Here is a 24,148-nt window from a genome sequence, read left to right on the forward strand (position 1 = left end):
ACTTCTACCAAGACTGATAACAGATAGTAGTAAAGATTAAAACGCTCTCCCACGTCTGCCTTGATTACCTATCTTGCCTGTTGATGGCATAAAATGGCTCATAAGGCCAGCCTTTCTATTTACATGTTCTGATTTATTTGCTGTTGTCCAAGATTCCCTATTATCCCCTCCAGAATGAACTGCATGCTTTAAACATTTTCATACCATTTCCTGCTTTAATTACAGCCAAATATTTGACATCACGGACATGCTTGGTGACTCCAAGTTTTAGGATCCCATTACACAGCAAGTTAAATAAGTGCCTGGGCTTTAACGTTCTAATGTTTAGTTTTGCTCTATTTGTTTCCCCAGACAAGCGGTTTACTCATTCCTAAATCCTCATGTGAGGCTTTGCTGACCATGTTCGGTTGTCTTCATGTACTTATAGTACCTGGTGTCAACTAGAGTTGTTGAAGTCTTGCCAACAACTTTCTGGGCATAGCTCTTAGAGACCGAGGAGATACGGCCATTACAAAGAAAGCTTTGGTTCTCAAGCCATTTACTCCATGGGGAAGCAGTTAAGCTTAATGGTTAACAAGGACTCAGGAAGAGTAACTCAGAGAAGGTCTGAAGCCCCAGACTACCGCTTACCCTAGCTTTGCCTTGCCTTGCCTTGCCTTGCCTTTCCAGAGAAACAGGGACCAATATAATACTCCAGGGGGCCTAGTGAGGAGCAAATGAGGTGCCTAGCAGTTACTCAATAAATGAAGTGGCTATTTTTGTTGTTGTTGAACTCGGCCTTTTGAATGCCTTTATGATGTACTCTTACTCTGATTTGCTCCCAGGTAACCAAAATATGATCTCTCTCTTCCCAGAGCTCATCTACTGAGTGGAAAATAAATTGTTGACTCGAAAACACTCAAAATTATCAGAACGGGGGCGCCTGGGTGGCTCAGTCGTTAAGCGTCTGCCTTCGGCTCAGGTCATGATCCCAGGGTCCTGGGATTGAGCCCCGCATCGGGCTCCCTGCTCAGAGGAGAGCCTGCTTTTCTCTCTCCCACTCCCCCTGCTTGTGTTCCCTCTCTCGCTCTGTCAAATAAATGAAAAAATCTTAAAAAAAGAAAAAATTATCAGAATGGATTTATTGCTTACAAATAAGAAAAAAAATTAAGCAATCTGTGTTCTCTCTTGTTTTTATCGATATATAACAATAGAATCAATATGCTATGAAAAAGCTTTATATCCCATTAGGAAATCTCATTTACCTGACTGCATAGGACTGTCCATTAAAACTTGGTTTTTATCTGTTTCTTTGGAATTCAAAAGCAACATATCTTACCATAAACATCAAAATGTTACAGAATTATTTACAATGTAAAAAGGGAAAGTTTGTACAGTCCCATCCCAACCACTGTCAGTTGCTGGGGCTGACTCCAAATTGTATTTTTCAGTGTATTTTTTTTTTAAGATTTTATTTATTTGACAGAGAGAGACACAGGGAGAGAGAGAACACATGCAGGGGAGTGGGAGAGGGAGAAGCAGGCTCCCCACTGAGCGGGGAGCCCGATGTGGGGCTTGATCCCAGAATCCCAGGATTATGACCTGAGCCGAAGGCATACGCTTAACGACTGAGCCACCCAGGCGCCCCTTCAGTGTATTCTCTTTACCAACTTTTAATATATACATATATGAAAGACTGTAGCACTTTGGAAAATTTTTTTTTCTTTTAAACTTAGCAATATATTTTGGACATATTTTTAGGTCACTACCTCATGGTTTTAAATAGGATGAATACACTCAATTTACTGAATCAATCTCCAACTGAAGAGCATTTCAGTTATTCAGGTTTTTTTTTTTTTTCTATCACAAACACTTTCACAGCCAAATTCTTAACAGATTCATGGCTTGACCCAGTCTCTAGCAATTTAACAAAGGTTCTTCCAAGTTTCATTATCATCTGTTGGAATGAATGGCCAGATGCAATCCTCAAGTGAACCCTGCTCTTTTAGGTCTTTTTCACTTGAGGGAACTTAGGTTCTATTGTACGTAGGCACATGGCTTCTTTGTTTTTAACATTAACTTTTCCCTGAAATACAAACAACCTCCCCGCTGCCCCCAAGCATCTGTGTTTGCGCTCAGATCCTCTGGAAACCTGTTTCTCTGTCCTGGCCCTGGCATCTTGCTGCAGCCCCACGGCTTTCCAGAGCATATTAATCTCAGCTTCCCACCTCACAGGTGCTACAGCCTTGGATGAGTTACTTACTATCTCTGTGCCTCAAGTACCTCATCTGTGAAATGGGGATCATTCAGCTATGAGGCCTGCACGAATTAACGCAATGCAAAATGCTCTCGTGTGGCAAGAAGTGGTCAGTAAATGGTAGCCATTACTGTTAACAGTTACGTGCTTGCTTTTAAGGATTCTTTTTTAAAGACCTGAAAATTGTGAGTTCTGATCCCCCCCCCCCATGGGGAGTGCTTCTCACTCTTGTTTCCCTAAGGGCTTTCTGCCTCTTTTACCTCCATCGCTGTTTAGCTAGAAACCAGACACTTGGGCCATGTCTCTAAAATACCCCTGGTGTTGCAGAGCCAAATAGTGGCTGGCCACGCAATGTGGTTTGAGGAGCACAGAGCAGACCTTTTCACTCCAAAATACACTAACAAAATGCTACAGTTAGAGATTCATTACTCGGGACTTTGGGAGCGATTTGGGTATTAGGAATTCACTGCTTAAAATATCAAGATTCCAGGAAGAAAACTCTTTAGTTATCAACTCTCTGCTTAGCAAAGATGAACTGACAGGGAGCTAAGCCAAGATAGGTAGAAACAACGGCTCGGGGTGGGGAAGGACGGAGAACCAGGATGAGGAGTAGCCTAGAAAGGGAAGTGGGATGGGAAGGAAAGCTTCACTGTCCGTGGTGCAGGTCACAGACCTGCCTCCGCACCCAGCACTCGGAGAGCAGCGAACCCGGCTTGCGGGATTCCGGATCTGCAGAGAAGGGGATGAGCTACGCTACCCTGGCGTAGGCAGCCCTATTACTTCTGCAAAAAGTAACAGCGGCCTTTTAGAAGTGGGATGATCCTGCATATAAGACCACAGGCTAAATGTCACCTTGCCATCAGCGACCCTAACATGCTGTTTTTCTTACATTTTGGCACTCACCATAGGAGCCTGGTTTTATGGTTACTTACCGGTGTGTCTCCCAACTTCATGAGAAGCTCTGAGGATTCAGATCTGCTTTCATCCCTGGCTTCCCATCACAAGATCAACACACCGTTAACTGAGATGAATAAACTGGAATCGGGGCCTCTGCTTTCCTATTTGTCTGTAATTAACCCTGTCTCTTTCCAGCTAAGGTTGAAAGCCTATTCTGCGGCTGCCATGGCCAATGAGGAGGGCGTGGAGGGCTTCTCACAGGCAGGGGGTCAGACTTCGGGTGTGGATCGGGACCCCCCAGGGTGATGGCAGTGAGCAGTCTCCTGGGAAGAAAGCCAATTCCTGCCACCTGTCCTCTGTCCCCCTCTTACCTGCTTGCCACCCAACACTCTGCCAGTCCTGAGCACCCACCATTGGAAATGAACTCCGGAACACAAAGACCTCTTCAGTTTATTTATGGTAAGTTCCCTGGAAGGGCTGGTGAAAAAGACAACACCTTTCTGCGCTGGCCACCAAACCCTCCCATCTCTCATGTGCTCTCTCCTTTTTCTCCCCCCTGGAATCAGTCTCCCCCTGGCAGCTCCTGACCTCAGGACATCAAAAACCCCCTCAGCCTGGTCCCCTCAGGCCCTCAAGTGCCCTGTGTCCTAAACCCACCTCAGAGTCCCTGCCTCAGTCTAATCCACTGTCTTTCTAGAGCTTGCATTTCCAGTACATAGAAGCCCTGTCTCAGGAGTTCACCTATTATCTTTCTACAGAGAAAAGACTGCAAGCGGAACTAGGCTTTTAACAAAAGCTCTCTGATGATGACAGCGATCTGGCTGAAATCCCCCAAGTCTGATAACAGCACCAAGATGCCAACGATGGTCCATGCCAGCCAATGACCGTTGGTCCCTGAGTGGGGGTAGGCTCCGGTAGGGGCTACATGGGTCTTGGGTCTTCAGTGGGGGTTTTACACCCATGATGCAGCCCTTGAAATTAATTTTCTAGTAAAATCTAAGCCTCTTGGTCTGATAAACAAACTGCACATTTGCTGGGGATTCTGTATCTGACCTTTTACACAGGTTTTGTCAACAAAATTTACTGTATTCATAAATACTAATGTTCTCATTTGGTTCCCTATCTTTAATATACTGTAAATTATCAGCAAGTACATAAATGTCCTGGCCTGGTAATATAGTGGCCTGAAATGACTTCCTTTTTCCTTTAAAGATGTTGCATGTTTTAATGGTAGGTGTTTCTAATTAACTTGAAGTGCCATAAACTGCCCATGTATGAACCATAGACAAGCGAGTTGCATTAAATTAAAAGTGCAGGATCTGACTAATGTTAACAAATTAGGCATGCCTTCAAGATGCACAATTTCTCTGTTTGGAATTGTCATCTTATTAATGCAGAGATATCAAGGCTCCCAGTACAGCTGTGCCAAATGAGCCTTTCAAAATTAATACTTCTGGCAATCAGTTAGGAATAAGATTTCAAGCTTTAAAAAGATTCCCACTCAGGCATCTCAACATCTCTTCTTCCTTCATAAATGAGCTCAATTTGGGGATCTGATCTTTTTGCCAATACCAGTCTAAGTTAGCACTGTAAATATTGAAATCAAATGTTACTACTTGGCCTAATTCTCTTTCAGCCTGTAGTTAATCTTTATTTAGCCTTAATGAGTATTTATTGTGTGACCCTGACAGCTTGCTACTGCTGTGATAAATTATCTGACTCAAGTCCGATTAAAAATGCAACCCTGAGTGCTAATTATCTCAACAGACCTGCTTAATAATAGCATTTCTTGTCAATTATGGAATCTCAGCATGGGTGTCAATAGCAACAAATGCACAGGCCTACCTTAGATGCTGACTTCCCATAATGCCCTTTTACTTGCCATATGTAAATCAGAGCACTTCTGTACCTGTGGTGACCTTTTATTAGCAAACTGTCAAAATGATAAAACTAGCCATAGCAAAACCCCCACCACCAGACAATTAGGGGCTACAGCTTAGGACAACAGGAGGTCAATCAGACATAGCTAATTATGATGCATCTTACTTATGGCCTGTCCAGCAGGAAGAATTAGCTGTTTTTGAAATTTATGCTAGCTTAAGCATGGCCCACAGGAGGGAAGTTACTGGAAAGTGGAGGCTAGGGAGGCGGAGGTGTAAAATGGCACAATTCTAGGACTTTTTAGGGCATCCGGAATCAGGATCTGAGTTCAATTTCAGCTCCGTCCCTGAAGTGCTGTGACTTGGAATGAATCGCTTCAACTGAAGAATGGAGCTGACACCATCCCCTTGCTGACTAGGGTCTGGGTGAGGATTAAGAGGTAACAGGTGTAGAAACACTTAGCACGGTGCCATCACATAGTGGGGGATGAATACCCATTTACTTTCTCCCCATTTCCTTTCCCATGATCAAGATAGGATCAACCACAAGTGACATTTATGAACCGCTCACTCTGTGCCCTGCACAATGTCCTACCTGGGTCCTGTCACTCAATCTCCCTCTCTTACCCTAGTCAGAATTTAAGAGGATAGCTGAGCTGAAAGTTACTCCCACAGATCATTCACTACAGCCTCCTACCGGCAGGTACAAATGCCCTCAACTATTCAAAACCAAAGCTGAGACTCTTCTGAACGATCAGCGGAGGCAAACACGGCAACCTGCCCTGGCCTGAGGGAACAGAGCAGCATTTACTGAAATGAGCATTTATTCCAGCCCAGTCCCTGGTGGGGAGTGCTTTCCTTTGTTGAATCCACACGATATCCCTCTTATCATCTTCCCTTCAGAGACCATGAAATAGGTTAAGAGAGATGAAAGGACTTGCCCAACATCCCATGACTGGTATGGTTCAGAGCCCAGGGCAGAGTGAGCCAAAGCCAAAGCTCCCACTTCCCTAAATAGGCAGGGCCCCTTGGTGGATTTTATTTACTTCGACAAATGCTTTTAGTGGAAAGGATGGGAGAGACTGACACTGGCCTGAGAATATCACCCTACGCTGTTATGTGGCACTTCAATTACAAGGCACAATAAATAATATATCCCTTTCTGGCTCTCGGCTGTGAAAAAGCACAAAGCATCAGGGTAGGACCAAGCCTGAAACATAAGCCTCGATCTTTTCATGGGCACAGGGGGTTCTGGGGAGTGAGGCAAGAGGGGGGACGATTTCATCACATGACCTCACGCATGTTCAGCCATAGGTGGTAATTTTGGGGCACAGACCTCCTCTCCCCTGGCTTTTGTGATTCCTGGGAAGCTTGCTTTTTTGAGTGGAAATGCCACCACTGTTCAATTCTGCCACAGGGCCCCCTTCTTGCCTCACCTGCCTGCCTTTCCCAAGCCAGGCTGCTAAAGACCCAGAGCAGCGCAGAGGTTCTGAGCCTAACTTGAAGCAAACCTCCTCAAAGATGGTTCTGAATTTTCCCAGATTAGATGGGCCCCCTCTCAAGTGGACCCCTATGGAAATACAGCTGTTCACATGCCCTCCTCCTGGGCCATGTGGTCGATGCAGAAAGGACAGAGAACTCACCCTGTCCAGTGAGGGGCCGCACCCAAGATGGCTTGCGAGAAGGATTCAAGGCTGTGGGAAATGCAGGGAAGGGGAAGGCAGGGTAGACGCCTCCATGCCAGCAGGAGGCTGCGAGGCTGGATGGCTAATGAGACCCAGATGAGGGTCTCCTGAGACAGATCCGGGGAGATGCAAGAAAGGAATGCGGTCATTTCCTTCTGAAATAATGTGTTCCCTCTTCCCCGATACCTCAGGCCTACTCCATTACTTCCTTCATGTGCAATCTCAAATGAGGGGGCCAATCTTTCCATCCACACGATGCCAAGTTAGTGCCACGAGGGTGTAAATCAAGTGTTTCATAAACACCGTGTGTGTTAGTTTTCTTTCCAGTGGCGCTTCGGTCATCCCCCAGTGTGAGCACTCATTGCTGCCCCATCAAGTAAGTGCTCCTGCATTTGTTCTGATGAGCGCTGCTGTCATTTTGGGGCAAGATACACAGCTCCTTCTCCAGGGAGTTAGCGGAGACTCAACGTGTGCCACAGAGAGATCTGGCAGTCCAGTTTTCCATATCCTGAAGCTTCTCCTTACCTTGCTCTGTTCAAGGTAAACTCAGATTTTGGCTGGGAATGAAACCTCACGGGCTTAAGTCTGTCTCCTGATTTTCACATTTCCTTGGATTCCTAGGACACGATGCAATGTTGATGTGGAAATTGCTTTGTACCACATCCCTCCCTCGCATGTTCTTAAACATACATTCAAATTCCACATAAGGTTTTGCAAAAACTATGGAAACACATCCTCTACAGACAAGTTTTGCATGCAAGTTATTGCCCCACTGGGCAGAGCTCAACGGCCTGATACCATTTAACTCTCTCAGAACACTACAAAGGCCACTAAATCTTTCCAAACACTTTAGTAATAAGGAATGTGATATGTGTGCCCGCTGTGCTATTAGTCATATTTGTATCCTCCGTATTCCAAATTGTTCTCCGCGTGAATCCAGTTCAACACAACGTGTGGCTCAAAGGCAGAGTCAACAGTGCATTAGGTTTTAACAGGCCTTTGCTTGCCTGCAGACCTATCCCTTAATTTTCCAAGTATCCTACCATTTGCCATTTGGCCTCCTATTTTGAAAAATAGGCCTATCGACACATTTCTACCAAAAAAAAATCAAGTAATCTGAAATATAAACTGTGACTTAAGTGGTAGACTATAATTTGTTTTGTATGTGGATGCCAGATTTAAGCAGCTATTATCAGATTTTTCATTTTATAATGTTGACCACATCTTAAAAATTAATTATTCCTGCTATTTATTTCACAGTCCTGGTCTCAGGCCAACAAAATAGTTTCTTGAACTTGCTTGAAACATATGGGCGCGGGATTTCATTTATTGTTTCTGGTAAAGTCACGTTTTTCCAAAAATCATGCAGGGGTCACATGAGAATCTTGGGTGCTGTCATTTGCCTGAAGCTGTTTCCATTAGCAACAATATTCATAAAAACACATGTCAGCAGTTAGCACTCCAGCAGTCTGAGTAAAGCCAGCCCCAGGGAGCTTCATTTCTATTTTGGGGCCTCACTGTCCTTCCAAGGGGCAGAAAAAGATTTTGGATCATTTGGCTCTGCAGGAAACCCCTTGCCTAGCTTCTAGTTCTCGAAACCGCACCCTTTTTGGAATCCTATCATAGCTATGATGGGACTATTAATACATTTTGGAATTCAAGAAATAATCTTTGATACCTCCCCGCTACGCATTATCATCTTAAAACCCATCACAAGACTTACAAGAAAACAGTCCTTCCATCTTGGATCTTTGGGGAAGTGTCTGAGAATCCACTTTGGTACTTCTGGGGTACTGAACTGGGGGGCGGGGGGGGGAGCCTTTAAAAAAACCTTTCAAGGCCAGAGCTTAACCACATAGCTACTGGGCACACTTTTAAACAAAGTAAAACAAGAAGGCATTATTTCCAACAGAATTAAGTGTGTAGGTATTGGCTTTATACAAAATAGGAGCCATTTGTTCTAGGCCACTGAGTGGCTCCAAAGGTGGCTTGAATGTTGCTACTATTTCACTTCCCTCAAGCAGATTTATAGGAAGATTTAGACTAAGTAGGCTTGTGAATCCAAAGGTGAAGAACGGTTTTGTTGACTATTTCAAGGTTGTGCCCACGTGCTTAATAGTGAACTATGTCGGTCTGCTCCTTACTCCAATAACCAAGGACAGACTATCCTGACCAACAAGTGCCACCGTCCTAAGAAGGAAAGTGCGTCCAACAGCTGTGTGTTTAAGCTCTGGTCTTGATTTTTCAAGGGCTCCCCCTCCACCACCTCAGTTCAGTACCCCAGAAGTACCAATGTGGATTCTAAGGTCTTGCGATCGTTTTCAGATGATAATGCATAGTGGGAAGGGTCAAAGATTATTTCTTTAATTCCAAAATGTATTAATAGTCCCATCATAGCTGATGACAGGATTCCAAAAAGGGTGCGGTTTCGAGAAATAGAAGCTAGGCAAGGGGTTTCCTGCAGAGCCAAATGATCCAAAATCTTTTTCTGCCCCTTGGAAGGAGAGTGAGGCCCCAAAATAGAAATGAAGCTACCAACAAGTGCCACTCTCCTAAGAGGGAAAAAAGAATTCAAAATGTTCTGGATAGCTATATTATCTTGTGCCCACTTAATCAGAAATGGTTCTGTATTTTTTGCTTTCAGGAAAACCTGCCTAAGGTCCAGATCATTTTAGAGTAGGAGCACAGAACAATTTTTCCTCCCTGAGATGAAAATAAAAGCCTTATGTCTGTTCCGTGTGTCATGTTAGCTAATATAGCAAGTGATAATTTATGCATTTTGATTATCTTCAGAGAGTCTACGTTTTTGTTGCTTTCTAGTAGGGTAGGTTATTTAATCACCAAGCCCAAGGATGCTCATAATGTCATATTTGCAAAATAGTTTTAAATGCTTTCAAATACTTCCAAGATTAAAAAAAAAGTCTTATTTTGCTCTCTGTTAACAGATCAATTTCATCATTGGCATACTTTTGCTAATGGATTTACAACCATTACATAATAGTAGCCATCTATAAACATAATAGGAACTAGTTTACTAAGAAATCTACCATTCAGTAATTCTGTTCTTTTTTGGCATTTGTGGCTCATAAGAGCTTCTGCTTCTTTCGAATGAATCTTTTTTTTTTTTTTAAAGATTTTGTTCATTTATTTGAGAGAGTGCGAGCATGCACATGGGGGGAGAGGGACAAGCAGACTCTGCCTTGAGCTCAGAGCCCACCAGGGGACTCGACCCCATGATCTGGAGATCATGACCCGAGCCAAAACAGAGTTGGGCACTCAATCGACTGAGCCACCCAGGCACCCCCAAAATGAATCTGCTTTAATAGAGCATTTATTTCTTGATATTTCACATAATTTAGTCAAGTCCACACTCCTTAGTATTTCCCCCTGGATCTGTGATACTCTGCATATCAACCAAAAAACGTAAAATTCAAAATGTAGCAAGTTTACTACCCCCCGCTTCTCTTTGGTTATTTACATCTATAGTGACATACGGTAATAAATTGCCATCACCAGCCACTCCTCACTGTGGATCAAAGCCCAGCTATGCTTGCTGAAAAGTCGTTAGACCTCTGCCCTGTTGTTAGTGCCTGCTGCCAGTGCTGCCTGGACACGATACTGATGACCAACAGCCAACCCTGCCTCCCTCCTCCAGGCCTGGCCTCCACTGGCCTTCCTCTCTCTCTTTCCTCACCTTACGGAGGTCTTTGGTCAGCTTGTAGCAGAAGGTGCCAGAGAAGCCAAAAAGCCTGAGAGGATGCCGGGGACTAGGGGGTGGGTATGACGTACACAGGCCTTCGTGCTGATGATGGTGACCAGGGCTACTCAGCAGGTTGGTGGGTGACAGGTAACTTGCTGATTTGGGGGAACTGGGGACTCAAGGGACCCCGGGAGGGCAGGCAAAGAGAGAAACTGTCTGAGGTGCTCCAGCTTCTCACCACAAAGGTGGTCAAATAGACACTACATGCTGCTATTTGGTAAAAATTATACAGAAGGCCGCGTGTCTATTTTCTTCCCCTCACAGGAGTTTCATGGAATCAAACAAATCTGGTGATAAATATTACAGACTTTAAGGTCCAAATGAAGCATTATTTTTTTCTACATTAATTTTTCCCACTACACTACAATGCCTGTGGAAAAACAGCCCAAGAAGAAACCTCAGTAATAGTCTCTCATTACTGCTACAATGGATGACTTAGCGTTTGTGCATCCGTGTATTTTCAAGAGGCTGGAATAACCCCAACAGCCCCATATTCTGAAGATTACCTCCAGGCACGTAGAAGCATGTGTGGCCAGGGTGTAAGGAACAGGAGTAGAGCAATGGTCTGTAAAGACTGATGGTCTACAAGGGCTTGTGGATAGGTCTACAACTTTCAAGACTTGGAGAAATCTGGGTCAGTTTTATTCATCAGTTCTCATCACAGTAATGTTAACTGAGCTAGAGTCCTTCCTGTAAGCCATATCCCATCTTTTTGGTGGTTAAAAAAACTGGAGATTACAGGATTTAAACTATCATACTTGAGTAGTGGTTGAGTTCTGGAGCTCTATTTTGGAAACTGTCTAATCTAGACTCACACAATTGTGCCAGTGTTCAACCCCACTCCAGTGATCAGAACCCTTGGCAGCTAACATCACTAACTACCACCTGCTCTTAGAAGACACCCATTTTCTGGATGCCCGGAAGGCCTAGGACATATGCTAAAATGTGCACCCACAAATTCACAAGGCTAGATAAGAGGCTGCTGCGTTCAATGGGCCCCATTATCAGCTGCGTACTTATACCATAAAAGCTGCTCCCTCCATCAGGTACATGCTTTGCATCACTACCCAGATTGCTACTCCTTGCCTCCCCGCCCCCCCCAACTCAAGAATTCTCCAATTCAACAGTCATTCTGATACATTCTGTAGAACAAGACTGCTCCGTATTAGGATTCTGGGAGGCCACGGAGGGGTGGGGAGAACGGGAAGAGTTTGTGGTAAAAGACAACTCTCAACAGAAGTAGCCAGGTTGATTCTGCTGACCCTTGGGCACCACCTGACTCCCATGATCCTTTCTGTAGCTGTGCCCACCCAACACTGCAATATTTTCCTTTTCCTCTTTTGTAGCTGAGGTCCCCACACTGCCAGCTTTCAGACTGCATGTGTAGTCCCAGAATCCACTTCCCTGCCGCCACGCTCATGACAATGAAGACCACCTTTGCCACATGGCTCCTGACCCATACAGTGGGCTCTGTGGGCATTTAGAAGTTGACCTCCTAGCCAATGCCAGTCTTCAAGAAGCTCTATCTCACAGCTCCACCAGGTTCATTGGACGTATGTCAGGAGCCTCAAGTTTCCCCTTTAGATTTAGGCAAAACTACTTCCCCACCCCCAGCTCCTAATTCCAACTTAGAAACTTCCTGGGATTCCTGACTCTAAGTGTCCCTTCCATTTACTGGATACCCTGCATCAGACCCATTAGAGATTTCCCTGCTCTTCATGATAGTCTTGATACCACCTCACCCCACAGCCCTCCACCCTTGTTAGACATGGGCATACATTTGAGTTTTCACAGACATCTGTTAACATTTTCGAGGTTCAAACTTTTGTAGTATCATCATGAACATAAAAAACGAGATTACACTTAGGGGTAATTATGTTAAACACCTAAATTACTTAGGGGTTAAAATGTTTTGTAATCTACAAAGTAATATAGAAGTGATTACTTGGGTCAGCCAGATCTCAGTGGAAGACTTCCCCTTTTCTTTGCAATGTTGTTGAGTCCATATAGTCTGAAGTTATAGTAGGACACCTGGGTGCCACCCTACATGGTTGACAGTAAATCATTTGAGGGCCTAAACAGGCAATGCTGCTTTATCTTCAAGATGGTTCAGTGTCCTTAGGCATGCTTAGAGCATCTGCTCAGAACTCTATCCCTCCCAAGAGGGGCTGGGATTGTCCAGTGACCCTCATCTAAGTGTGATGAAAATGCATCTATGGAAGACAATCCATGAATGGCCAACTATCATGGGCATGGGACTTCTCTGAGTAATTCTAGATAGGCATACATTGTACCAATAAAATGAGCTTATGATAATGGCTCTAATAACTGTCAACCCATAGTAATTAAAAACCACAGATCAAATACAGGGCTGGATATTTTAACTTTGAACCAAATTAGTTAACAAAACTTGAACTCCGTATTGTCCTACTTAGTAGGACTACGTACTATGAGCTAGATATTTCATTTACTCCAATACATAGTCTACAATGTGCTGTACAGAACTACACTAAGTAGTTGTCACAGTATCCACAAATTAATGGTTATTCCAAGGCCAAACACAGGACACAATATTATAAATTGGCACAAAAAGTTTCTATTAAAAATGCACTGATTGGGGCGCCTGGGTGGCTCAGTTGGTTAAACGACTGCCTTCGGCTCAGGTCATGATCCTGGAGTCCTGGGATCGAGTCCCGCATCGGGCTCTCTGCTCAGCAAGGGGTCTGCTTCTCCCTCTGACCCTCTTCCCTCTCGTGCTTTCTGTCTCTCATTCTCTCTCTCTCTCTCTCAAATAAATAAATAAAATCTTAAAAAAAAAAAATGCACTGATGGCTCAAACGATCTGAATTTCAATCATAAAAAAGACATTCCCCCTGCACACAGGAGAACTTAACCTTTCTCTAGTTTTCTGCAAACACAAAACAAGGCTACTACGTTTTCCTTTTAAAATGGTATTTAAATAAATGGTTGTATGTATTCCATTATCTTGCCCATTCTTTTATGACCGTAAACCACTTAAACTGGACTTATTATTACTTCTATTCACCCATCCTACTCAGGAAGCTTGGCTCAGTGCCTGTCATACAGTAAAGGCTCAAGACAGTTATTATTATTATTATTTTTTTTTTTTAAAGATTTTATTTATTTGACAGAGAGAGACACAGCGAGAGAGGGAACACAAGCAGGGGGAGTGGGAGAGGAAGCAGGCTCTCCGCAGAGCAGGGAGCCCGATGCGGGGCTCGATCCCAGGACCCTGGGATCATGACCTGAGCCGAAGGCAGACGCTTAACGACTGAGCCACCCAGGCGCCCCGACAGTTATTATTATTATGCCCATCTCCTCTACGTAAATATGTGCTTTCATTTAAATCTGGGTTTGATAACTTCCTTAGGAATAATATTGTAATTTACCCTCTGATGGCTTATACCCTACATTCTTGGATGCATTAGTTCTGCTAAGCTGAAAGACTACCACTACGAGCCTAACTAAACATGGAGGTCTCTGATATTTAATAAGGAAATTTTTACCAGGTTCTAAAGCACTTGCTACCACAGTATATGCAAAGAAAAAGTAAAAGCATGCATTTGAGATGTTAAAGCAGAAGCCATATGCTTATTTTTTTTATTTCGGTCATCTTTCCTAGGCAACCATACTCGCTGTGTAGCTACAGCAATCTAAATGTGTCTATTCCTACATGATGAATTAGTTCATTCAGCAAACATTCAAATTCTGGTATTCAGGATTCTCAGTAAATACTTGCAGAACGAAAAACTGGTTAATGATGAGGCTAGTGGGGTGGGTCAGGACAGCTGCATTAGCAGCAATTCAATTCAGTGTAACAAGGAGTTTGTGTTCAGTTCCTGGCATTAAAAAAAAAAAAAAGCCCCTGCCTTCAAAGAGCCCATAGTCTATAGGGAAGACAGGTACACAGAGAACCATAACCACTTTTGCACAAGCTGAAGGCAACACTCAGCACAGAGGAAGGAATGATTAACTGTAAGGGGCAGGAGGGGTCAGGGAAGCCTTTCTGGGGAAGCTGGCTTTTGAGGGATCAGCTGGAGTTCATCAGAGAGAAAAGGGGATTAGGGCATCGATCCTGGCACACCGTGACATGGTTCCTAGGCTTCACCTGTGCCACCGATCCAAACAGGGGTCCCTTTGCCAATGCAGAACAGCCCACGAGTACAAAATTACAGCCTAATCCACTGATTCTCCGTTCACATTCTTTCATAGGTCTCGTAAGTAACGCCAACAGCTGAAATACAGATCTGGCTCAAAGAAATCAAATCCCTTTAGGCCTTCCCAAAGTGGCTGAGCTTTAGCTGGGAGTGGAGTTCTCTCTCTAGACAACCAATCACCAAGGAAAAGGGGCTGAAGAGAACCATAAGCAGCTACAGGGCTGGGAGAGCTAAACAAGCATGTTCCTCTTTCATTAAAATCAGATGTTACTGACTTTAGTCCATTTTCTTCCCTTTATAAGTATAGATGCAGAAGTGCATTTAAAACATGTTCAGGAAAAAACACATTTAGATATTTTTATTCTTATGAGAGTACAAACATGGTAGGGATTTGAAGGCACCTGCTATCAATATTCAATATAAAAAGTCTTACCTATTTGATCCCTTAAATGGTACCAAATGGAACCATATCCTGATCAACAAAGAGCTTCATATATTAAACAAAATCATCTTTAGCAGAGAAAAAAAGGGCATTTTTTTCCCCCTGCTCTAAAGGCAGTAGCATGGAATATTAGTTACAGTATTAGCACAATCCTGAGCTTACTTTACTTTAAAAGCATGGAACACATATTTGATGAGGCCTCAAGTTCTACCAAACTCAAGTTTTTCCAGCTGGCAAACATAATCTGAAAAGTTAAGTCATATAAGGCTATGTAGTCCTATGTACTAAAAATATTCTCTCCACTTTCTCAATTTTTCAAGCCCCTCTAGTCCAATGTGCAGGTGGATAAATTTTAAGCTTGAACAACGTTTTGAGGTGTGGGCTCTGTGTTAACTTCAGCCAGGAGGTAAAAACTGTCCAAACCCAATTCTGGCATTCATCTGGAAGGTAACATTTGAGATTAAAATGTATGTGTATAAAAAGGATTTACAAACTTAATGCTGAATCTGAAATGTGTTGTTTTCGTCACCAAGGCAAACGACAAATCCAGCCGCTTGACTTCGTAGTTAGCAGAAGTGCCAGCAATGTAATTTCAAGCTCAGCTTCGAGAGGGTGAGCCCTGCATTTTGGCTGGGGTGTGCGACCTCAGAACTGACCTCATCAGAAGAGTCCAGATCCTCAGAATCTCTGTCTCTAAACAGGGCTCCAGGCCAGCAGCACATACACACCCACATTCTTTTGTTGGGGGAAGGCATAAAACAAGATCAATTTGCCTTGAACAACTGGAAAACAAGTACACTGAAAATGATGCTTGAACCCCTTTAAGATCAGACCAAAGATCTGGAAAAAACATACCTATCGTTAAGTCATGGGCTGAGTCTGAGAGAAGGTAAGGAGCACCGTTGCTCCAACAACCCAGCGAACAGATGGACTGTTTATCCTGACCATCAGAACGCAGCGGGCTCCTCCCTGGAGATTTCACCCGAGAAGCCACAGTGACAGTGTTCCCATCACGCTGGCATGGTGAAAGAGGTGCTGTGACGTCTGATTCCCTCCCCCTCCCCACCCGATCCTGCCAGCCCCTTTCTGCAGTGCACCTGCTCATTCCTCCTCCCAGGCAGGCTGTCCAGGAACCACGAAAAATGAGGCTTTAAACGTCTACCTGCAGGCATCCCAGAGGCTTCAGACAGACATCCTTCACCCCCAGGGTAGGAGCCCCCCTCCTCGTAGTTCCTAATGGTACACACATGGGTTCACAGGTGCCACAGTGTTTCTTTTACCTGATTCCCTTCATTGAATTTTCTCCAACCACCCTTCTCAGCCCGACTGAGGGCCCTCGGGAAGCTCAGGGTCTGCTGCTACCTGTAGAGGAAGGGCTAACCATGCAACGGGGCGGCGGGGGGGTGGGGGGGGTGGGGGGGAGTGAGTGGGGCTATTCAGTCTGGGAACACTTAGCATGGTGGCTTTTGTGGGACCTGCCTGTCCTCCACCCCCAAAAGAAGTCCAGCCTGTACTCTAGCAATTTTTCACTTTTATGACTGGTCAGACCATACATGAAGGCCAGATTCAGCAACTCAAAGAAAGGTGGCTCAGGGTGCCCACCTGTCATGTGTATATGTGATTACTGTGTGAAAAATCAAAGGCACCACAGCGGAGGTCCATGTGGAAGACAAGGCAGGCCCGGCTCAATCTGTGCGCAAGATATCTAAGCACCACCCTTGACTTTTCAGGCTCAAGTGGGATGCTCTTAACTGACTTCTTCTAACTTCATGACAAATAAGGAGGCTGGCCAATAAATTCCTGTGGTTTGGCCTACCTCGACTTCTCAAGATATATATTAGTCTTTTACATATTTAACATTAGTTTCTGCCAGATTTGTGGAGTAATAGAAAAAAGCGGTAATAAGTGAAACATCCTTTGTAACTCCTATGAAAATCAAGCCAACACGCATTCCCTGAATTCAGTGTTTTTAGAAAAAGAGGTGTAATTTATATCGTTTCATTTATAACGGTGCTAAGTTAATGTTCTTGGCTGCTTTTGACAGAGACCTTTCCAATCGGACTGCAATGATTTGTTTCCGTGAAACACTTTCAGTACTCAAAGCCTTTTAATTAGCTTTCTAGAGTGTTTTCCTGATGGACATCACCTCCCCAAAGCCCTGTAAGTTTCCTGGCTTCTAAAAATGAACAAGAAGTTGACTCATATTCTTCGAATTTCAGGCTTTCTGTGGGTCAAGAACAAACTGTTCGGTGACTGAGTGCAATGGTGAGGGATTCTGGTGGACAGGCGTCCCTCTATCCTCTCACTCAATCCCCACACCTGCTCAGCAACCTGCCTACCTTTCATTTTACAACTGATTGTGACGGTGTCACTAAAAGGCATGTTTTTATACAAGAAAACAGCTCAGAGTGATAGTAAGATAGAAGGTCACCATTAGGCATGATCTTAACTTAATGCAGCACTTCCTAAAGGGGTCTACAGTCAAATACAGGTTGGAACCCCCAGGCTAAACAAGTTCATCAGAGATATTTGTGAAAATAAAAATTCTCAGAGGCTTTAATTTGCATTGTGAATCTTTCCAACTTGCACCACGAATAGGGATCTATGATGTATAGCATCTCTCAAACTTAAATTGACCATAGAATCCTTCTGAAGAGCATCTCATGGGATATAAATGTGAAGAATTCACTTTTGGACACGCGGACTTCATTTACCAGATTAACGGAGCACTGGAGGAACAAGGAGATGAACTTATGTTTAGATGGCGGTGGGGGACTGTAGCATGGATGTAGTAGAGGGCCAGCCAAGTCCTTGAGTAGGGCATAGAGGATCTTAAAGATCAAAGAGAAGGACACTTTCTTCAGCTCTGAGAACTTCAATGAAAGAGCAGGGTAGAAAGCGATATATGGGCTAACACCTATCTAATTTGGATTTACCCTTTACCCTCCCCTTTCATGTTCCCATGAGAGCAGGTGACCAACTAGTCCTATAAAACAAGGGGTCTGCTGACTCAATTACTCTCTGATTCTGCCATGTGTCCAAAGACTCCTATTAACATCAAGCTCTTTGGGTTTATGGCTCAGGCATTCAAGAAATATTTTAACATGGGAATGCTATCAGGGAGGGTAATGTATTAGGCTGTGATTAGCCAATGCCCTTTGTATATGAACCTTATGAGCAGAGCTCATTATTATTCCCTAATGCCCCTCTACTTGGAATGGTCATTTATCGCACCCCATTCTCCAACCCCAACCAGGACTCTCAAAGCCTCTGAGAGGAAAGGTTTTTTTCCCCCTCATAACAATGCCAGGAACTGCTTCCTGGAGGAGGGTGCCTTATGGGGAAGGGCACACGTCCAGAGAACACCAGGAAAGTCATACGAAGGAGGACGGGTGAAAAATGCAGCCATGCCAAACTTCACCTACCTCACCATTTTGGTTAAGGCCAGGCCTGGCTATTGCAGACACCTGCCTCCATGACACAGGGCCAGTGTGAGGAGAACAGACAGGCAGTTACCTTTGTTGAAGTGCTATCTCTGAAGAGTCTATGTATTTGCGATCCTGGAGTCAAGGCTGCACATGAATAATGGCAAATCTTAATTTTTCTATTAAAACTCAAAATGAAGTTTGGTAACTCATAAAGCCATTTGTTGATGGAAAGTATATGCTGCTGATTCATTTCTGTTCTGTCCTGAGTCTGCATTTGCCAACCCCCTTCCCCTCTAGGGACAAAAGCCTGTTTCGATCTGACATACACATCTCCCTTGGTTCTCTCCTAGGTAAGTGAACTGTGTTTAAATCCTCAAAATACTCCTCCTGTGACCTTCAAGGACACCAGCTTAAACCTGATATCACTTGGCCACATTTATTCCAGAAATTTCTAGCTTTTTGTATCCTAAACATTAGGCCTCACTTGGCATTTCAGAAGTGGTTTTTAAGTGCTTATTTATAAAATAAACCTATTTTGTGCTTTTTATTTTCTAGGGAATGGTGACACAAGGGATCATGTCACTTGCTCTGAGACTACCTTGAACATCTTGGGCTGGTCCAATATAAAGACCTTTCTTTTTTTTTTCTTTTATTTTTATTTGCATTTATTCTGCAGAATTTACTCCCGGGCCATAAGTTTTTGTTTCTTCAGTTTCTTCTGGGATATCTTTTTCTTCTGTGCAACCTCCTCTTCTGGTTTAGGAACAATCTGCTCTTTTTCAGTAAGGATCATCTCAATGTGGCAGGGAGAGCTCACGTATGGGTTAATCCGACCATGAGCCCTGTACGTTCTACGCCGCATCTTGGGGGCTTTGTTCACCTGGATGTGCTCAATGACCAGAGAATCAACATCTAAACCCTTAAGTTCAGCATTACTCTCTGCATTTTTAAGCATGTGCAGTAAAAATTCAGCACTCTTCTTGGGCCACCGACCCTGTGTCCAGCCCCACTGTTTGGCCTGGGCACACCTACCAACTCCACCACTGTAGCGACGGAATGGCACACACTGCTTCTGTAAAGTGATGTCTTTCAGATACTTGGTGGCTTTTCGGATATGCATACCCTTGATGGCCTGGGCAGTTTCACTTGTGTTCTTAAAGTGAACATGAAGATTTGAACCTCTTGATTTACATGATTTTGTAGGGTTTTCTGGGTCAAGCGAATAGCAAACCATTTTCAGAGGTCACCTCAGGCCGCTTAGGGGAAGAGCTATAAAGACCTTTCTACAGGATTTCAAGTTGTGCAGCTGGTATGAAGTATTCTAAATTTCCAGAACATCCACTAGAGAGGCATTAAAAAAAAAAAAAAGAATAAAAACTGACTCAAAAATAAATCCAAATGGGGTGTCTGCAGGTTTTCCGGAGTACTCTATCTCCCTCCTTTGCCCCAGCTCCATTGTTGCAACATTTTCTCATCTAGAATATCCTATTTTAGGACTCTAGCTTAACAAATGCCCCTGCTTCTGTCCTCCGACTACTGCAACATTACAGTAAGATTAATGAATTCACAGGCTGTTCCTAAGGATTTAATGGCTTCTTAATAGAATAGGGTGCACGCACAGCTAGACTACTACGACAAATCATAAAAGCTTAATAAGAAACCTCAATTAGTTAATTAAAATTTGCTAATTGAAAATTCCAAGAATAGCATGTAAAATACTCCAGACCTCTAGCTACAGCAATAAAACACATCTCTAACAAGTGCACCAGACAAGTTCTACCTATCTGTGAAGTAGGAGAACTTGGTCAGTGAAATAAGACATGAGGGACTAGGTCATCACATAGAAACCTTGAGAGCAGTCTAATATATCAGGAATGAAAATGGGAAATTATTTATCACAAAGAGAGCAGGTACAAGGAATGAAGGCCATCCTTATTAATTTCCTCGCACATTTCTTAATCCTCCCACTCCTTTACAGAGTCCTCTCTCTGCAGCGTCATGAAGCCATATTGAAGAGAAGCATGGGTTTTACCTATTCTGTATATTTTAACGTCTTTTCCTGTTCCTAAAGGATGCATCTGATATTCAAGGTGGCTCTATAAGAAAATGCTCAGAATAAACATCATTAAGGTGACTGATGCACAGTTTCTACTAAAGAGCAGTTCAAATGTTGAAGGGAAGGAATGTCTAAGGCAAGTAGATAGAAAACATTTTTAAAAATGCCACACAACCAGTTCCAACTCAAGGGGAAGGAAGAATGACAACAGAGCTATGGGACCCCCACCCCTGCTCAGCCGGCCAAACTAGCCTGGGTGCCGTCAGGCACACGGCTGCCGTCCAAGCAATCAGCAAGCTAGACCTCACTGCTCATCCGAAGCATCCCTGGAGCTGTGCAAAATGGTCTAGGGAACCCTGCGGCCCAGTCCGTGTTCTCTGATGCGTTCTTGTTACGAACCAGAGGGCCAGTTCCATGGGACTCATTTTGCTCACCATAACTCACGGGCAACGTGAGGTCAAGTGTTTTACCTTTGAATTCAGTCTTGGAAGATGGTTTTGCAGTCTGGCCTGCACCAGCCCCACCCTGCTGTGTCCGAGTCAGAGGTCTCCTTACAAAGAATTTAGGGAGCAGAGAATGGACGGCAATGGGGGGGGTGGGAGAAGGGGACAGTCAGGGAAAGAGCTGGGCTGGGACCTGCCCATAGAGATCAGCATAGCACTCTCAGGAGTTAACAGCGGCTGTAATAGCAGGAACAGAAGTAGAGAGCAGCGGTAAGATTAGAAATAGTGTTGCTGCTGGTGGAAATGTGACAGCAGCAGGGAGATCAATAATACCAGCGACCATTCGGGGAAATGCCTACTGAGCATTCAAGGCTGTTGAGATTTTTTATTCAGTTTTCTTTATTATGCTCACTTTACAGATGAGAGAATGGTGGTTCTGAGGTTAGTCATCTCAAGGCCACACAGGGAGTAAACAAGAGACTTAAGATTTTAACTAGGATGTTCCTGATGTTTTCCCATCATACTTAGCATCCTCTGGACAAATCTCAGGAAAACGCCTCTAAGCTTTTCATTCCTCCATCCTTTTGCATGAAATGCTGTTCTTTTTTCCTCTCTACTAGCCAACTCCTATTTACACTGCACAGCCTTGTCACTTTCTTCCTCCTCTGATGAAGGTTCTCTGATTGCTTCAATTCCTCCGAAGTCACTGTGCCAACCATCTGAGTTACTCAGTGCAATCCCCTGGGACACACTTTGCATGGTTATTTAAGTTTCCGTGTGTGTCCTCTTATTTGAGTGTATGGACTACATGTTAGAGCTCTTTGTCTCTCCTCAAGTACCTGGCACTTTTAGCGTACATGATCTTTATTCCATGGAAGATAAGGCAAGGTAAGTATGGCCCAGAGCAAGGCTTGGGTGAAATGCCATAACCTTCCACTTAACTTTACTTGGCATAAAAATACATTCACATTCCCCAGATTCTTCTCTTTGGAAAAGGTATACATCTGTGAGCAACTTTCTCACAGAAAAAGGCGAATTTTAGAACATGAAATCTTCCCAATTCATTAGACCTACTGTGTTTATTTAACCAAACAGGCTTTTGCTGGAAAATGTTACACAGTTAGCAACTCGAGGGTCTCTTTTAAACCATGGGACCGAAAGTACCCAAGGAGTCCAGAAGAGAGAATTTACTCCTTTCGGAGAAAAACCTCTGGTTTCTAAGTGCTAGTTCTTAACCTGCGTTATCTTTCTTCCTGGGGGCAGTGCACTTATCTTGCGCAGGAAATTTCTTTAGGTTACATTCATTTTAGGATAACCTTTGATAAATGAACCTAGTACCGGGAACTTAGAAGAGACATGGTATAAAAACATGACAAGGTTCTAACAATTTTGGGTAGTCTTTGCTGGTCTGTTTTTCATGCACAGGGAAGTCATGCTGTGGCCGGAGGGGGACCCTCCGCCTGGCCATGAGTGACAATGGAGGGGTTGGCACATTCACAGTGAGAACTGGGGAAGCCTCATAGAACGTGAAGCTGCAGGAGGATGACATCCAAGGGGAAAAGTTCCCAGGAGCACCCAGGGGGCAAAGGCAGCACCTCTCCAACTCAACGTGCACCTGCCGCTTACAGCCTGCTGCAAAGCCCGCTGAGAGGGGAGCAGGGAAGGACGAAACTACAAGGGAAGAGTTCAGGGAGACCCTGAAGGTGGGCAGAACGGATGGCAGACACAGCAAAGAACAAGAAGTCGAACGGAAGCAGGATGGACCAAAGATAATGCAAGAAAAACAGGGGCGCTAAAAAGGGAGCATGTGTGAGAAGGCACTGGAGCAGCCTCGTGGGTAAATAAAGGCTCATCGTAACAGAAAGCTGGCATTGGAAGGCTTACTCTTTAAAACTTCTTCTGTGAGAAATTTTGAGGACACTAGCAGCTATCAACCATATAGTGTTTATTATGCACCAGGCACTGTTCTAAGTGCTTCCCGTGTACTACCTTATTTAGCACTAACCACAATCTATACCCGTGGGAAAACTGAAGCACAGAGAGGTTAAGCACCTTGCTCAAGACTGCACACTTTACCAAAGGGAGAGAGGAGATTTGAATGCATGAAGTCTGTCTCCAGAGGCTGTGTACTTAGCCACTGGGCTATACCGTCTCCCACAGACACATGGCAAGCAATTATAACACAGGATACAGGAGTTGTACAAGAGCTGTAATTGCCTGAGGCAGGACTTTGAATTCTCTCTGCTGCCCAAGGCTGGGGTGCGTCAGTGAGCAGCACAAGAGGAGACCTGGCCCCACCAACAACCTCATACTGCCTCATGATTGGGAGTGGTCTATTTGTCACCACACACATGCCTAGAATACTGGTGAAGATGTTAAAGCATTTATTTTTCAGAAAATATCTCCCCCCACCCCCAAAGAAAGCTGACAGCGAGAGCTAGTGATGGCAGGAAAGACAGGATTTGCCGGAATTTGTTCTTGGATAAATTCAAGAATGGAACGCTGGCTTTGATCAGCCTAGGATATAGACCTGTCCACCAGACAGTTTATCTAAAACAAGGAAACGTCATCATTAAAAGAGTTTCAGTAAGAGCTCCAGCCAAAAGAAGCCTGCATTTCCACTGTGCGCCCATGTGATGGTATTTGGGAATTTAAAGGTTTAGGGTGTTCTCAGGGTCTTTCCATCATGGGTGTCAAAGGTGTACCATCATCACCCAGAGGCAGAATGCTGTGCCAGTCCAGTGCTTTGGAACCTGTAAGACCCAAGTTCAAATCTCAGCTCTGCTACTGGTGAACCTCTATTCTGCTTTAGTCTGCTCATCTAGAAAATGATGATGGCACCCCAGCCATAATAATTGTTTAAATAATTTCAAAACTTCCTGCTCTTTGCACAATTTTTTTAGCATGAATTCCTGACAGTCTTCTACAATTCAGCACAAAATGGGTATTTTCACTCAACATATTGAGAATCTACCATATACAAGACTAGCTACATAGTAAAGGAAATGCATGTAGATAAGAACGATCAAATCACTTTTCTTTAAGCTTTTCTGATTGTAGATGTGCTTATTAACTTTGTTGACCTTATGTTAGAAAAGAATAACGACGATCATTATAACCATTATAACTTTATAACTATGTGG

At 43.9% G+C, this 24,148-nt stretch overlaps 2 protein-coding genes across 2 annotated transcripts in view; both read right to left on the reverse strand.

Moving 5' to 3' along the window:
- JAZF1 (JAZF zinc finger 1) overlaps nucleotides 1-24,148 on the reverse strand; it is a 329,112-nt gene that overhangs the window by 93,036 nt on the left and 211,928 nt on the right. The gene's annotated exons all lie outside the window — the stretch shown is intronic.
- On the reverse strand, nucleotides 19,143-19,740 carry LOC110580120 (60S ribosomal protein L17-like). Its single transcript, XM_044920150.1, has one exon. It carries the CDS (start codon nucleotides 19,738-19,740, stop codon nucleotides 19,186-19,188), a length of 555 nt encoding a protein of 184 aa, XP_044776085.1. The 3' UTR covers nucleotides 19,143-19,185.

The sequence above is a fragment of the Neomonachus schauinslandi genome, chromosome 12 (genome assembly GCF_002201575.2).
Source record: "Neomonachus schauinslandi chromosome 12, ASM220157v2, whole genome shotgun sequence".
NCBI lineage: Eukaryota > Metazoa > Chordata > Mammalia > Carnivora > Phocidae > Neomonachus > Neomonachus schauinslandi.

What these genes read in the sequence shown, in the direction of transcription:
- LOC110580120 (XM_044920150.1), bottom strand. Translation starts at nt 19,740, where the DNA reads ATGGTTTGCTATTCGCTTGACCCAGAAAACCCTACAAAATCATGTAAA.